This window comes from Astyanax mexicanus, chromosome 4, assembly GCF_023375975.1.
Source record: "Astyanax mexicanus isolate ESR-SI-001 chromosome 4, AstMex3_surface, whole genome shotgun sequence".
NCBI classification, from domain to species: domain Eukaryota; kingdom Metazoa; phylum Chordata; class Actinopteri; order Characiformes; family Acestrorhamphidae; genus Astyanax; species Astyanax mexicanus.
This window is the reverse complement of record NC_064411.1, coordinates 6,318,495-6,330,647: the sequence shown is the minus strand read 5'-3', so window position 1 is coordinate 6,330,647 and position 12,153 is coordinate 6,318,495. Positions and strand designations below refer to the sequence as shown.

Below are 12,153 nucleotides of genomic sequence, written 5' to 3'. Positions count from 1 at the left end.
GGAACACATTTGACCCTGTAAATGTAGCCCGTGGAGAAAGAGAACATCCAGGACACAATATAAAATGTTGGGGTTCTTTTATTTGCAAGTTACTTTCAGGTGGTGATTAGTAACTCGTCCTTTCTAGCTTTTCTTTAGAGCTGAGCAGAGTAAAATATAAAGAAATAAAAATAAAAGTTTACATCAAAAATATACGGCAGTGGGTGAACGACTGTAAAACACAAAAATACAGAGATAGAAATTGACATTAGAAATTAAATACACAGCCATTACATCCAACTTAGTTTACAAAGTTCTGAAATAAAATTCAAAACTCACATCTCAGATCCCTTAGAGACTCCCCAAACACACCAGGCCTCTTTAGCCCTCAACCACCTGCTTACAGGTCATCTTCGAAATAAAATATAATAAAATAAAATAAAACACAGATACACATGAATTTTGAGTTACAGTCTATCTTCTGTTTAAAACTAACACACTGTATCTGTCTCAAAAGATTCTATGGCTGAATGCAGCCCGCATGGCCTCACATTAAATCTAAATGCATCTTTGAAAATAATGATCAATTCACACAAAATATGGTCATCCTCAGTTTATGTATACTTTTAGGAACAGTTTTATACCTATATTAGAGATTATAAATGAAAGATGACTTATTTACCACAAGATTAACTTTTCTCCAGCCAATCTCTGCTCTGCCCAGGAGAACTGCTGCTCACAAAATGGCCTCAGATAAATAAATGGGAAATATAATCCCCCACAAGACCACTCCCTTAAAGAGACAGCATCCTTTTACCCAGTGCTTATATAAATGCACAGAAAATAAACATTTACACATTTTTAACATAATACATTGCTTGGAAACAAATGTATACATATGAAATAAACAAAACAAATAAAAAAAACTCTCTTTAATAAACAAAAAGAGAACTTTTATTGCCACCTGGCTACATTCTCCCCTGCAACTAGTCAACGTCCTCGCTGACTCCCATTTAAGTCTGCATAGACATTCTGGCTTCCTGTAATGCCTTTTCAAATAAAGCCGCACCTAAATGTGTCAGAACCTGAGAAACCATTTCTGTACCCACGGTCACTGCATTACATGTGGATTTAGGTAAGTGAAATGGATTAGAATGAACCCCAGCATTAGACCTTTTAGTCCTCCTTTGAGCTGGCACTGGGTACGTTTCTGACCCTAACTCTGGAGAATCATCTGCTGTGTCAGACTCTTTATTCTTATCCTGCATAACAGGCATCAAATCAATCTTGTCTCTCTCAGTCTTCACATCTAAATTCACAGACTGAGCTGGACCATGTACAGTCACTTCCTCTATTACCATTAGGTCACTGTCAGAAAAATCAGGTGTTTGCTCTAAGTCAGGTTGAATAGTGGGTACACTTTCCTTTCTAGTTCTTGGCTTAGGAACGGGAATTTGACATAGCCGTAGTTCTGACCTATGGACTCTCTTATTGGGTCCTCCCTCTAAAGGCTCTACGGTGTGTGTGGTACCCTGAATGTCTACTATTCTATACATAGTTGGACTCCATGCATCCTGAATCTTATTTCTCCCAGGAGGTCGATGGCGTAAATACACCACCTGTCCGATATCTACGGGTGGACAAAACACCTTCTCATTTTGCAATGCGATCCTTTCGGCTGCTTTGCGCTCTGAATACTCTCTGGCACGGTCATGGGCTTGCTTAAGTCTCTCCTGATGCTCGGCCAACCAATCTAACTTATGGTCCCTACTATCCTCATGCCCCAAAAGTGCATCAACTGGCAACCGTGGCTGTACCCCAAAGAGCAAGTAATAGGGTGAATACCCTGTGGTTGAGTGCGGGGTCACATTGTACGCATAAACCAACTCTGGTAGATATTCAGGCCAACGCCTTTTCTTCTCTGAGGGTAGAGTGCGAAGCAAATCATGGAGAGTCCGGTTATATCTCTCACATTGTGCGTTACCTTGTGGCCTGTATGGAGTGGTACGTGACTTTTTAATCCCATACAATTTACACAACTCTGCAATAACCTCGCTCTCGAAATTTCTACCTTGATCTGAATGTAGTCTTTCCGGAACCCCATACTTCATAAACCACTCTCTGAGTAACAGCTTTGCAGTAGTGTCAGCCTTCTGATCTCTTGTGGGAAATGCTAATGTGAATTTACTGAAAACATCCGTGATAACTAGCACATTCTCACGGCCATCAGAAGCTGGCTCAAGCACCGTGAAATCGACTGCTACCACCTCCAGTGGTCGAGAAGCTAAGAAAGCTTTTACTGGGGCCTGGATCTTAGGCTGAGGCATTTTTGTGAGAATACACCGCTGACACGCTTTAACCCATGTCTCCACGTCTTCAAACATCCCTCCCCAGAAACAACGTTGCCTAAGGAGACTGAATGTTCGCTCAATTCCTTGGTGACCCATGTGGTCATGCACACTCTCCAGTACCAGATTTTTCAGGCAAGCAGGTAGCAGTAACTGCCAACACTGACCGTGACGAGGGTCATCTATGACACGGTACAACAACCCATTCCTCTGTTGTATGTAATGCCACTGTTTAAGAAGCTGTAACACAGGCTTACTCAGAACACTCCGCTCTCTATGATTCGGCTTTCTACCTCTCTCCCAAAATTCTCTGAACTGCTTCAAAGTAGGATCAGACATCTGAAACTCCAGCAACTGTTCTTTTGGATATCCTGGTAAGGACAAAGTGCTACTTGGTGCATCATCTACCTTTGCAGCTTCTGACTCCTGAGCACGTATCTGTCGTATCCTACAACACTCAATCCCTGCACAACCTAGCTCTGGCCCTAACGCTGTTCCCCAACTCACCACATTACATATGGCCACACAATCATCTAAATCCTCATCAGGGTCCATCTCCGGCTCCCCTGCAAACTCCTGTCTAGAGAGTGCATCAGCGGCAGTATTACTACTACCAGGCTTATACTTTACCTCAAAGTCAAAAACAGACAGCTGTGCTAGCCACCTCTGTTCTATAGCACCTAATTTTGCAGTACTGAGATGACAAAGAGGGTTATTGTCTGTAAATACTACAAACTTTGAGCCCAGTAAGTAACCACGAAACTTTTCGGCTACAGCCCACTTTAGAGCTAGGAGCTCGAGCTTCATGCTACTATAGTTACGGTCATTCTTTTCAGCATTACGAAGCCTTCTGCTAGCATACGCTATTACCCGTTTCACATTCTCCTGCTGCTGATACAACACAGCACCTAGTCCATACTGGCTGGCATCTGTCTCTACTATAAAGGGTTGCGTGAAATCAGCAAATCCCAAAATAGGAGCGGTTGTAAGTCTGTCCTTTAACTGTTCAAAAGCATCAAGACACTTCTCAGTCCACAAAGAACTAAACACACTATTCATTTTACACTGTCGCCCTTCTTTTAGACAGGAATTCACTACATCATGTAAAGGACCTGCAATCTGAGAAAACCCTTGAATAAACTTTCTGTAATAACTACAGAATCCAAGAAAAGATCGTAGTTCCCTGACAGTCTGAGGGACCTTCCACTCTCTTACAGCAGCTACCTTACTCGGATCAGGACCAATACCATCGGCAGACACTAGGTGTCCCAGGAAGCGCACTTCAGGCTGAAGCAAACTACATTTCTGCAACTTCACCTTTAAACCTGTCTCCAGTAAACGCTTAAAGACAATTTCTAGCCTCTCCAGGTGTTCTTCAAATGTCTTAGAGTACACCAAAATATCATCGAGGTAAACTAGCATCACCTGAAAGATTAGGTCACTCATGGTGACCTGCATGAGTCGTTGGAATGTTGCCGGTCCATTCCGGACACCCATCGGCATTCTCAAGAATTCAAATAGCCCAAACGGCGTAGTAAAGGCAGTCTTTTGTCGATCCCTTTCATGCATAGCTACTTGATGGTAGCCACTGGCTAAATCAATAGTCGAGAAAAACCTGGCTCCCCTAAGAGCATCAAAGCTCTCATCAATTCTGGGTAAAGGGAAGGCGTCTGGTCTTGTCTTTAGGTTAAGTCGCCGATAATCTACACACAACCTAAGGGAACCATCAGTTTTACGCACCAGCACAACTGGTGATGCATAGGCACTAATGCTTTCCTGAATGACTCCTTTTTTCAGCAACTTTGAGATGTGCTCACGAACTTCCTTATATTGAGTGGGTGGTATACGTCTGTAAGGTAGTGTCACAGGTACATCATCAGTTAAATGTATCTCATGCTGGACTTTGTCAGTGTAACCTAAATCTTCATCCTGAAGAGCGAATATACTGGAGTACTTATCAAGCAGTACATGTAGCTGACTCTGCTGTTCAGGCGTACCCCCTACACAAAGCTTCTCAAAAATTGAGCTGGAACCACACTGCTGATTGCTTTCTGTGTAAATCGAGATATGTTCTAGGTCTACAGAGATTCTCTGGAACTTAACTTCACAGAGCTCATCTGTTTGTACATGCTCAATATGGGACAACATACCCAATCTGGTCCTTGGCTGCAACCAGATGTCTTCTTGGGACATGTTTATAACCTGTACTGGAAACAAATGACCCTTAGATGGTACTAAAGTGGGCAACACCACCAAACCACTAGGCAACGGAGTATTCACTGGCTCTAAAAGTATTAAGGGACCATCATCTTTCAAAGTCCTAAGCCCTCTAGCCATGACAGTTGAGACAGATGAAGCTGGCACGTGGACAATGTCCTTTCCTGCTACCCTGGCAAAAGTTGTCCTGTCTCCCAAGCTTGTAGCCTGCATCTGCTGAAAGGCCTCACGCCAGTCTGAATCCAGCTGACCACCCATGGGACCCTCAAATTCTGTTTGCACCATTTGCCTACACCTACTGATGATATTCATCCCGATAAGACCCGGTACAGAACTGTTACTCTGGGTATCTTTTACCACTAGGAACCCACAGTCAGCTAAATTTACACCCATAGTCTCTACATCAAGTTCTAGATAGCCTATGTAGGGTATATCTAACCCATTAGCAGCAGTTAGCTTTAACCACCCAGATGTTGAAAGTACATCCTTGTCCTCACCAGATAAAGATTCCCTAAAGAAACTTTCCGTGATGGTACTGACTTGGCTACCAGTATCTAACAAGCATGATAACTGGACTCCTCTGATCTTCAAATCTACCACAGGACATTTCCCCACAGCTCTCTCTAACAACCTACTCTGAGATTGATTAAATTTGGACGAGCCTACTGCATCCCCCCGCATTGCCTGGCTCAAAGCAACCGAGGGCTCCCGTTTCCCTGTGACGAAGATTGCTGCATGGGCCCTTTAGCTTTCTCGTGACGTCGCTGAGTACAGTTCTTTGCAATATGACCAACCCCATTACACCTAAAGCATATGGGCTGTCCATCCTCCGTGAACTTAGGTTCAGTTCTAGTTTCACGATAGTGACCAGTCTGTTTAACCTCAGGTGTGGCTAGCTTCTGAACGGCTTTGGCCAGCTCAGAGATGGTTCGGTCTTGTTCTGACAACTGTTTTGCTTGTTGGGTTAAAGTCTTAAGTATACTCTCTAAAGTAGCTGTATGCTCGCCTCCCATATGAATGGCTGAACAGTTTGTTTCACCAGTTACCTCTGACTGCATGTGTCTGTGCTTGACTACTCTAGGGCCATAAGATCTGCTATCCTCCTGTGACCACAACATTGCCTCATTGCGTACTTCAAGGAGACTTGATTGGGGTTTTTCCCTCACAAATTTTCTGAGCTCTCTTCTAAGAGAGGCTTCCCTTAGCCCTTCAATGAACTGATCTCTGAGAATGGTTTTCTCATCTGACAATGTGTCTGGTGACTGTTTCACTACAGATGTTAATATCTGTGATAAAGCATGGGAATAATCCCTAAGATTCTCACCCTCAGCTTGTCTTCGTTGATAGAATGTCTGCAACAGCTGAGCAGCACTACGTCTTTCTCCGAACGCTTTGCGCAAGAAATCAAAAACATCACTGGGTTGACATTGCTCACTTCCCATACACAAGCGCACCTCTTCTAAGGCAGAACCTTTTAATAGTGAAATTAAGAAGTCAACCTGCTCTTCTTGTGACTGTTCCCTAGCCCTTAAGACTCTCTCTACTTCCTCAATGAATTCCTCTACAGATCTCCCATCTTTACTTGGTTCCCCACAAAAACTTTGAATATGACGTTCTCTGGGAACATATATGTAAGAACGTGTGGAACTATTCCCTCCAACAGCCCCATTTGCCTGTGTTTCATCTCGCCATCGGCTGAGTTCATCAATCTGATGCTGCAACTGTTCAAAGTCATTACCCTGTTGCACTGGCACATCCTCCTCAGAATCAGACATTTTGTTTTAAATGTGCTATTATGTATTCAGTTTACTCAGAGTCCTTAATCACATAAAGTCTGTGGTATCACAAGGATACAGCAGATGAATGCCACAACAATGTATCCCAGACGGTGTCTTGACACAGGAACACTGCTGCTGCAACTCCGGGTCAGAAGACTTCCCTGGTTATGGCGCCACCCTCTGTCCAACTCGCCATCCAACTCATCTTCCGAAACAGGCTGCACTGCAAGACAACTTCCCACTGCCGTATTTTTTTCTTTGCACTAGTCTGCTTTTTATTTTTAGCTAGAAGAGCAAATACCCCACTCCTGGTACCAAAATTGTAGCCCGTGGAGAAAGAGAACATCCAGGACACAATATAAAATGTTGGGGTTCTTTTATTTGCAAGTTACTTTCAGGTGGTGATGAGTAACTCGTCCTTTCTAGCTTTTCTTTAGAGCTGAGCAGAGTAAAATATAAAGAAATAAAAATAAAAGTTTACATCAAAAATATACGGCAGTGGGTGAACGACTGTAAAACACAAAAATACAGAGATAGAAATTGACATTAGAAATTAAATACACAGCCATTACATCCAACTTAGTTTACAAAGTTCTGAAATAAAATTCAAAACTCACATCTCAGATCCCTTAGAGACTCCCCAAACACACCAGGCCTCTTTAGCCCTCAACCACCTGCTTACAGGTCATCTTCGAAATAAAATATAATAAAATAAAATAAAACACAGATACACATGAATTTTGAGTTACAGTCTATCTTCTGTTTAAAACTAACACACTGTATCTGTCTCAAAAGATTCTATGGCTGAATGCAGCCCGCATGGCCTCACATTAAATCTAAATGCATCTTTGAAAATAATGATCAATTCACACAAAATATGGTCATCCTCAGTTTATGTATACTTTTAGGAACAGTTTTATACCTATATTAGAGATTATAAATGAAAGATGACTTATTTACCACAAGATTAACTTTTCTCCAGCCAATCTCTGCTCTGCCCAGGAGAACTGCTGCTCACAAAATGGCCTCAGATAAATAAATGGGAAATATAATCCCCCACAAGACCACTCCCTTAAAGAGACAGCATCCTTTTACCCAGTGCTTATATAAATGCACAGAAAATAAACATTTACACATTTTTAACATAATACATTGCTTGGAAACAAATGTATACATATGAAATAAACAAAACAAAAAAAAAAAACTCTCTTTAATAAACAAAAAGAGAACTTTTATTGCCACCTGGCTACATAAAGACCAATATTGTACCTTTGCTTGTATTAACCTACGCCCTTGACCTATTTGGTTGTTCAACAAGCAGGTAGAGAGGAAGTGATGGTTTAAATAGGGAAGAAAGAGCGAGGAGTAAGGGCGTAGATCAATCTCCCAAAACTAAGTTACAGTGCTGGCCAAAAGTATTGGCACCCCTGCAATTCTGTCAGATAATACTCTATTTCTTCCAGAAAATGATTGCGATCTTCTTTCTTTTCTCCATGCTCAATGTGGTACACACAAGGACAGAGGTTGAGTCGACTTTAATCAATTTTAACTGGCTACAAGTGTGATTTAGTTATTGCCACCACCTGTTATGTGCCACAGGTAAGTAAAAGGTGCTGTTAATTACACAAATTAGAGAAGCATCACATGATTTTTCAAAGGGTGCCAATACTTTTGTCCACCCCCTTTTTTATGTTTGTTGTGGAATTATATTAGGTAGATAAAAATGATCCCAAGAAAGTAAAGTGCAAGTTCAACTTCTTGCATATCACACGACAACAACCAACATGGCGTATCATTTGAAACGGGTAAGGCGAAAAAACAGTTCAGCCGTTTATCAATGCGGGCATCGAATAAAACAAATATTAACAGTTATGTGTCTTTTTTCTGACAGTTACACCCGCAGACTCATGTTGACAGCTCAGCCAGCATGTCTGCAGCACCAGCGGCCCGAGATTAACACAAAAAACAATTGATTTGAGACCACCATTGTCACAGAAAAGAAAAACGGAAATTACTGAAAATTGCGGAGTTTGACGCGCTTGATATGAGACCAGTGCGCATTGTTGAGGGCGAGGGATTTAAAGAACTTTTGCGCACACTTGAGCCGGGCTACATCGTCCCTACAAGAGCAACAGTGATGGATGTCCTGCACACAAAATATTTATCAACAAGATCAGAGGTATACAAGGCAATACAGAACTGTGAAGCAGTCAGCTTCACAACAGATATCTGGACTTCGATCCAGATGGAAGCCTATCTCACAGTCACATCACATTTCATCACTGAAGACTGGCGACTAAAACGAGTTTCGTTTTAGAAACAAAAAAAAAATGGATGACCGTCACACAGCCGATCACATTGCAAGAGATCTGACGGAGATCATTTCTGAGTGGGACATCCAAAGCACTAAAATAGTGTCTGTGGTACATGACAATGCGGCAAACATGGTTGCGTGCACCAGTCAGCTGACCCAGCAGCCAGCGTGGGGAAATATGAAAGGAGTGCGCTGCGCGGGCCACACGCTACTACTGTGCATTAACAGTGTGCTAAAACAGGACCCTATTTGCCGTACTGTTGCTGCTGCAAGGCGCAGTGTTTCTCATTTCAAAAAAAGCGCAAAGGCCACCTCAGCACTCCAAGATAAACAGAAAGAACAGAATGTCCCTCAGCATAAATTAGTGCAGGATGTTGTAACTAGGTGGAATTCTGTCTATTTGACGCTTTATCGCCTTATTGAGTAAAAGGTGCCCGTTTCAGCCGTACTGACGGATACAAGTGTGAGCAAACGGTCAGATCGTGACCTGGATCTCTCCACATCACAGTGGCACACAGCAGAGGACATAGTTGCTGTTCTTAAACCAATGGTCACTCTGACAGAGATTTTGTCACAAGACACCAACGTATCCCTGTCTGCTACTGTCCCCATGCTCATGAGCATTAAAAAACAGCATTTGGTGGTGCGTGATGACGACAGCAAAATCACAAAAAACATCAAAATTATACTGTCAGATGAGATGGACGGGCGATAGGAGCTGAAAGATCCAGGCTTGGAAAGGAGCGTCTATATCAGTGCTGCTGTACTAGACCCGCTTTAAGAAGCTCTTCTTTCTCTCTGATGCGCAAAGAGATTTTTTTACAAATCGTATCTAATTTTGCAACACAAGTCGGATTCTGCACGCGGTGGGTCTCGGCAAGTAGGCCTATAAACATTTTTTGTTGTTGCTTTTTAAACCCCGTTAATTGACCCTTACTTTAATTTATATTTTTTTGCTGTCGTGTGGCAAATTGTTTTTATACTTTCAGGCAGGCATATTTTATTTAAAATATTTTTGAACAGTGTCTAACAAAGTTAGCCAACACGTTTCCCAACTGAGAATTATTTTAAAGCTATTAGGTTGCTAAGTGAGAGATGAGAGAATGCACATTTTGTTGTTTTAAAAGCCGTTTATTCCTGTTTTATGTGCGATATGCGCACTGCACTGACGGTGACTTTTTTTTGTAAACGTTCTCTTCGGTTTCAGTAAATAAATAAATAAAAGCTAAATAAAGCCAACCTACCATGTTTATTCATTGATCTGAGTGTTTTAGGTTTTTCCTTTGAAGTGGAAAAAAGTCCAGAAGAGAACGGGGATCCCGTTTACGGTGCTCTAGGAAAAAAAACTGATTTGACTATTAGTTGACTAAATGGAAATCCTTAGTTGAATACACCTCTACTAATTACTATGGAAAGGTCAGTGCCGTTGTTAGAGAACCAATTGTGACATTGATTCCAGTAGATACTTTTTTCAGATCTAAATTTCATTTAGCAAAACACACAAAAAATCATCAGACTCCTCTTCACCTTTCTTCATTTATTTAGCTTTATTAATATGAACCTATTTTACAATAAAATAAAACAGTAATTAACAATAATAACAGTAGTGAATAAAGATAACAGTAATTAAAATAAAGGTTCTGGAAAAAAATTACAAAATCATCTATATAAAATATTTACATACTTATATACCAATTCTCCCTCCCACACACACACACACACACACACACACAGTGATACACATACACACATCGAATCTCTGTTACACACAGGGTTAATCTATCTTACACAGACGCACTGAGGAGCCAGGATAAACCCAAAACCCTGCATAGAGGGGCTGAGTGAAGGTGGTGTAGAATGTGTGTAAGTGTGTGAGAGTGTGTGAGGGTGAGTGTGAGGGTGTGTGTGAGGGTGTGTGTGAGGGTGTGTGTGTATCAGAGGAGACTCTGTAGAAGGACAGAGTGCCGGAGGGACAGTCCACATACACTCCTACTCTCCTACAGCCGGAGGGAGGAGTGGAGAGATCAGTTCTGTTATTATTGTGATGAACAGAGTAACTGTTATCAGAGCAGAACAGACTCCAGGAGTTTATATTCCGTCCAAACCCACAGTCTGATCCTCCTCCTTTCCTGCTGATGGTTTTATAACTCAGAGCTACAGCAGCTTCTCTCCCGCTCCACTCAGCCTCCCAGTAACAGCGTCCAGTAACACCAGTAACTCTCTCTCTACTCAGAACCTGCTTATACACATCAAATCTCTCTGGATGATCAGGATACGACTGCAGCTCCTCTCTAAACTCCACCCTCCTGTTCTCCTCACTCAGAGAGAGATGACGCTGCGCTGTGTTCAGATCCAGAGTGAAATCACAGAACCCTGAACACAACAACACACACAGAGTGTATTTAGTGTGTGTGTAGTGATATATTTAGTGTGTGTGTTGTTATATTTAGTGTGTGTAGTCTTATATTTAGTGTGTAGTGTTAAATTTAGTGTGTGTGTAGTGTTATATTTAGTGTGTGTACACTGTAAAAAGTGAAGCATGGAGCTGTTCATTCAAGCTAATAAATATGATTGAACACATAGTACAATTATTGACTTTATTGTGAAACTCAACCTTTTTGAATTTTGATGTGTCAATTTTGATTCAGACTAAATTAATTACAATTCTGAAGGAAATAAACCAAATGTTTTGGTTCCACTGAAATCATACTCGAAGAAAAGAGATAAGGATGTAATATTTTTAATTTGAATCAAACATGAATTGCGCATGCGCACTGTGGAGCACGGGAGAAGTTGTAGAGAAGTGCTTCAGAGCACTGAGGGAGAGAGGGAGAAAGTGCCTGAACGCGCTCGCGAGAGAGAGAATGAGAGAGGGAGAAAGTGCCTGAACGCGCTCGCGAGATAGCAACGCATGCTTATGGTATTGTGGCGTCGGGACTGGAGGGGGGCGGAAGGAATTATGGGAGCTCACCCTGTTGGGGGAAGTGGGTGTTTTTCTGCGTGTTTATGTTACTGTTTATCCCAGAGTTTCATGTCATGTTTTATTATCACTGTTCTAGTATTATTCATGTAGTTATCAGTTATGTGGTTGTTTTGTGCCTCACCCTTTGTGTGTTTTCTGTGTGTGGGAGTGGGGTTAGCTGCGTTGGCGCTGTAGTTAGTTTCACTTTCAAAAGTGAAATCCCATGTAAATCCAGCTCTTAGTGTCCTTCTCAGAGCAAAATAAAAAGAGCAAGAGAGCACTGAAACGAATCTCGCTGGTAATCCGTTCTCTTCCACGCCACAGTAACTTCTGGAACTTCTGAATATGCTGCCATGTTTTTTTTTTTTTTAAGTTCGGTTCAATTTAAATGTATTAGTTTGGTTCCGAAACTGAAATGTAAAGAATTTAACTTGGATCAAGGTGAATATATAATATTGGGTCGAGTGAAGTAATATGGTTTATGTCAAAATAAAATAATCAGGTTGTAACAATTGACTTTATTTAGATTGAGTGAAGTCAAATAGTTTAGATGCA

The 12,153-nt window shown here is 41.6% G+C and overlaps 4 protein-coding genes across 10 annotated transcripts in view; 1 reads left to right on the top strand and 3 right to left on the bottom strand.

Annotated features, from left to right (window-relative positions):
• LOC125801167 (zinc finger protein 484-like) overlaps window positions 1-12,153 on the bottom strand; it is a 634,928-nt gene that overhangs the window by 214,513 nt on the left and 408,262 nt on the right. The window lies entirely within an intron of this gene.
• The window catches only part of LOC111188977 (NACHT, LRR and PYD domains-containing protein 12), a 900,554-nt gene that overhangs the window by 687,102 nt on the left and 201,299 nt on the right, over window positions 1-12,153 (top strand). The gene's annotated exons all lie outside the window — the stretch shown is intronic.
• LOC111196387 (NACHT, LRR and PYD domains-containing protein 12-like) overlaps window positions 1-12,153 on the bottom strand; it is a 798,826-nt gene that overhangs the window by 753,701 nt on the left and 32,972 nt on the right. For 4 of the 7 annotated variants that reach the window (XM_049477025.1, XM_049477030.1, XM_049477031.1 and 1 more), the window contains one exon: window positions 10,159-11,009. The exons of 2 other annotated variants lie outside the window; for them this stretch is intronic. In XM_049477025.1, the coding sequence (XP_049332982.1) occupies window positions 10,411-11,009 (599 nt within the window). In that variant the 3' untranslated portion in view covers window positions 10,159-10,410. Of the gene's footprint in view, window positions 1-10,158; window positions 11,010-12,153 lie in introns of those variants that run through there. One more of the 7 variants, XM_049477027.1, reaches the window with a different exon arrangement.
• Window positions 4,188-7,669, bottom strand: LOC125801299 (uncharacterized). Its single transcript, XM_049477801.1, has 2 exons — window positions 7,283-7,669; window positions 4,188-7,011 (listed from the first exon to the last, which is right to left on the bottom strand). The coding sequence occupies exon 2, from the start codon at window positions 6,317-6,319 to the stop codon at window positions 5,234-5,236; it is 1,086 nt and encodes a 361-aa protein (XP_049333758.1). The 5' UTR covers window positions 6,320-7,011; window positions 7,283-7,669; the 3' UTR covers window positions 4,188-5,233.

What these genes read in the sequence shown, in the direction of transcription:
- LOC125801299 (XM_049477801.1), bottom strand. Translation starts at nt 6,319, where the DNA reads ATGTCTGATTCTGAGGAGGATGTGCCAGTGCAACAGGGTAATGACTTT.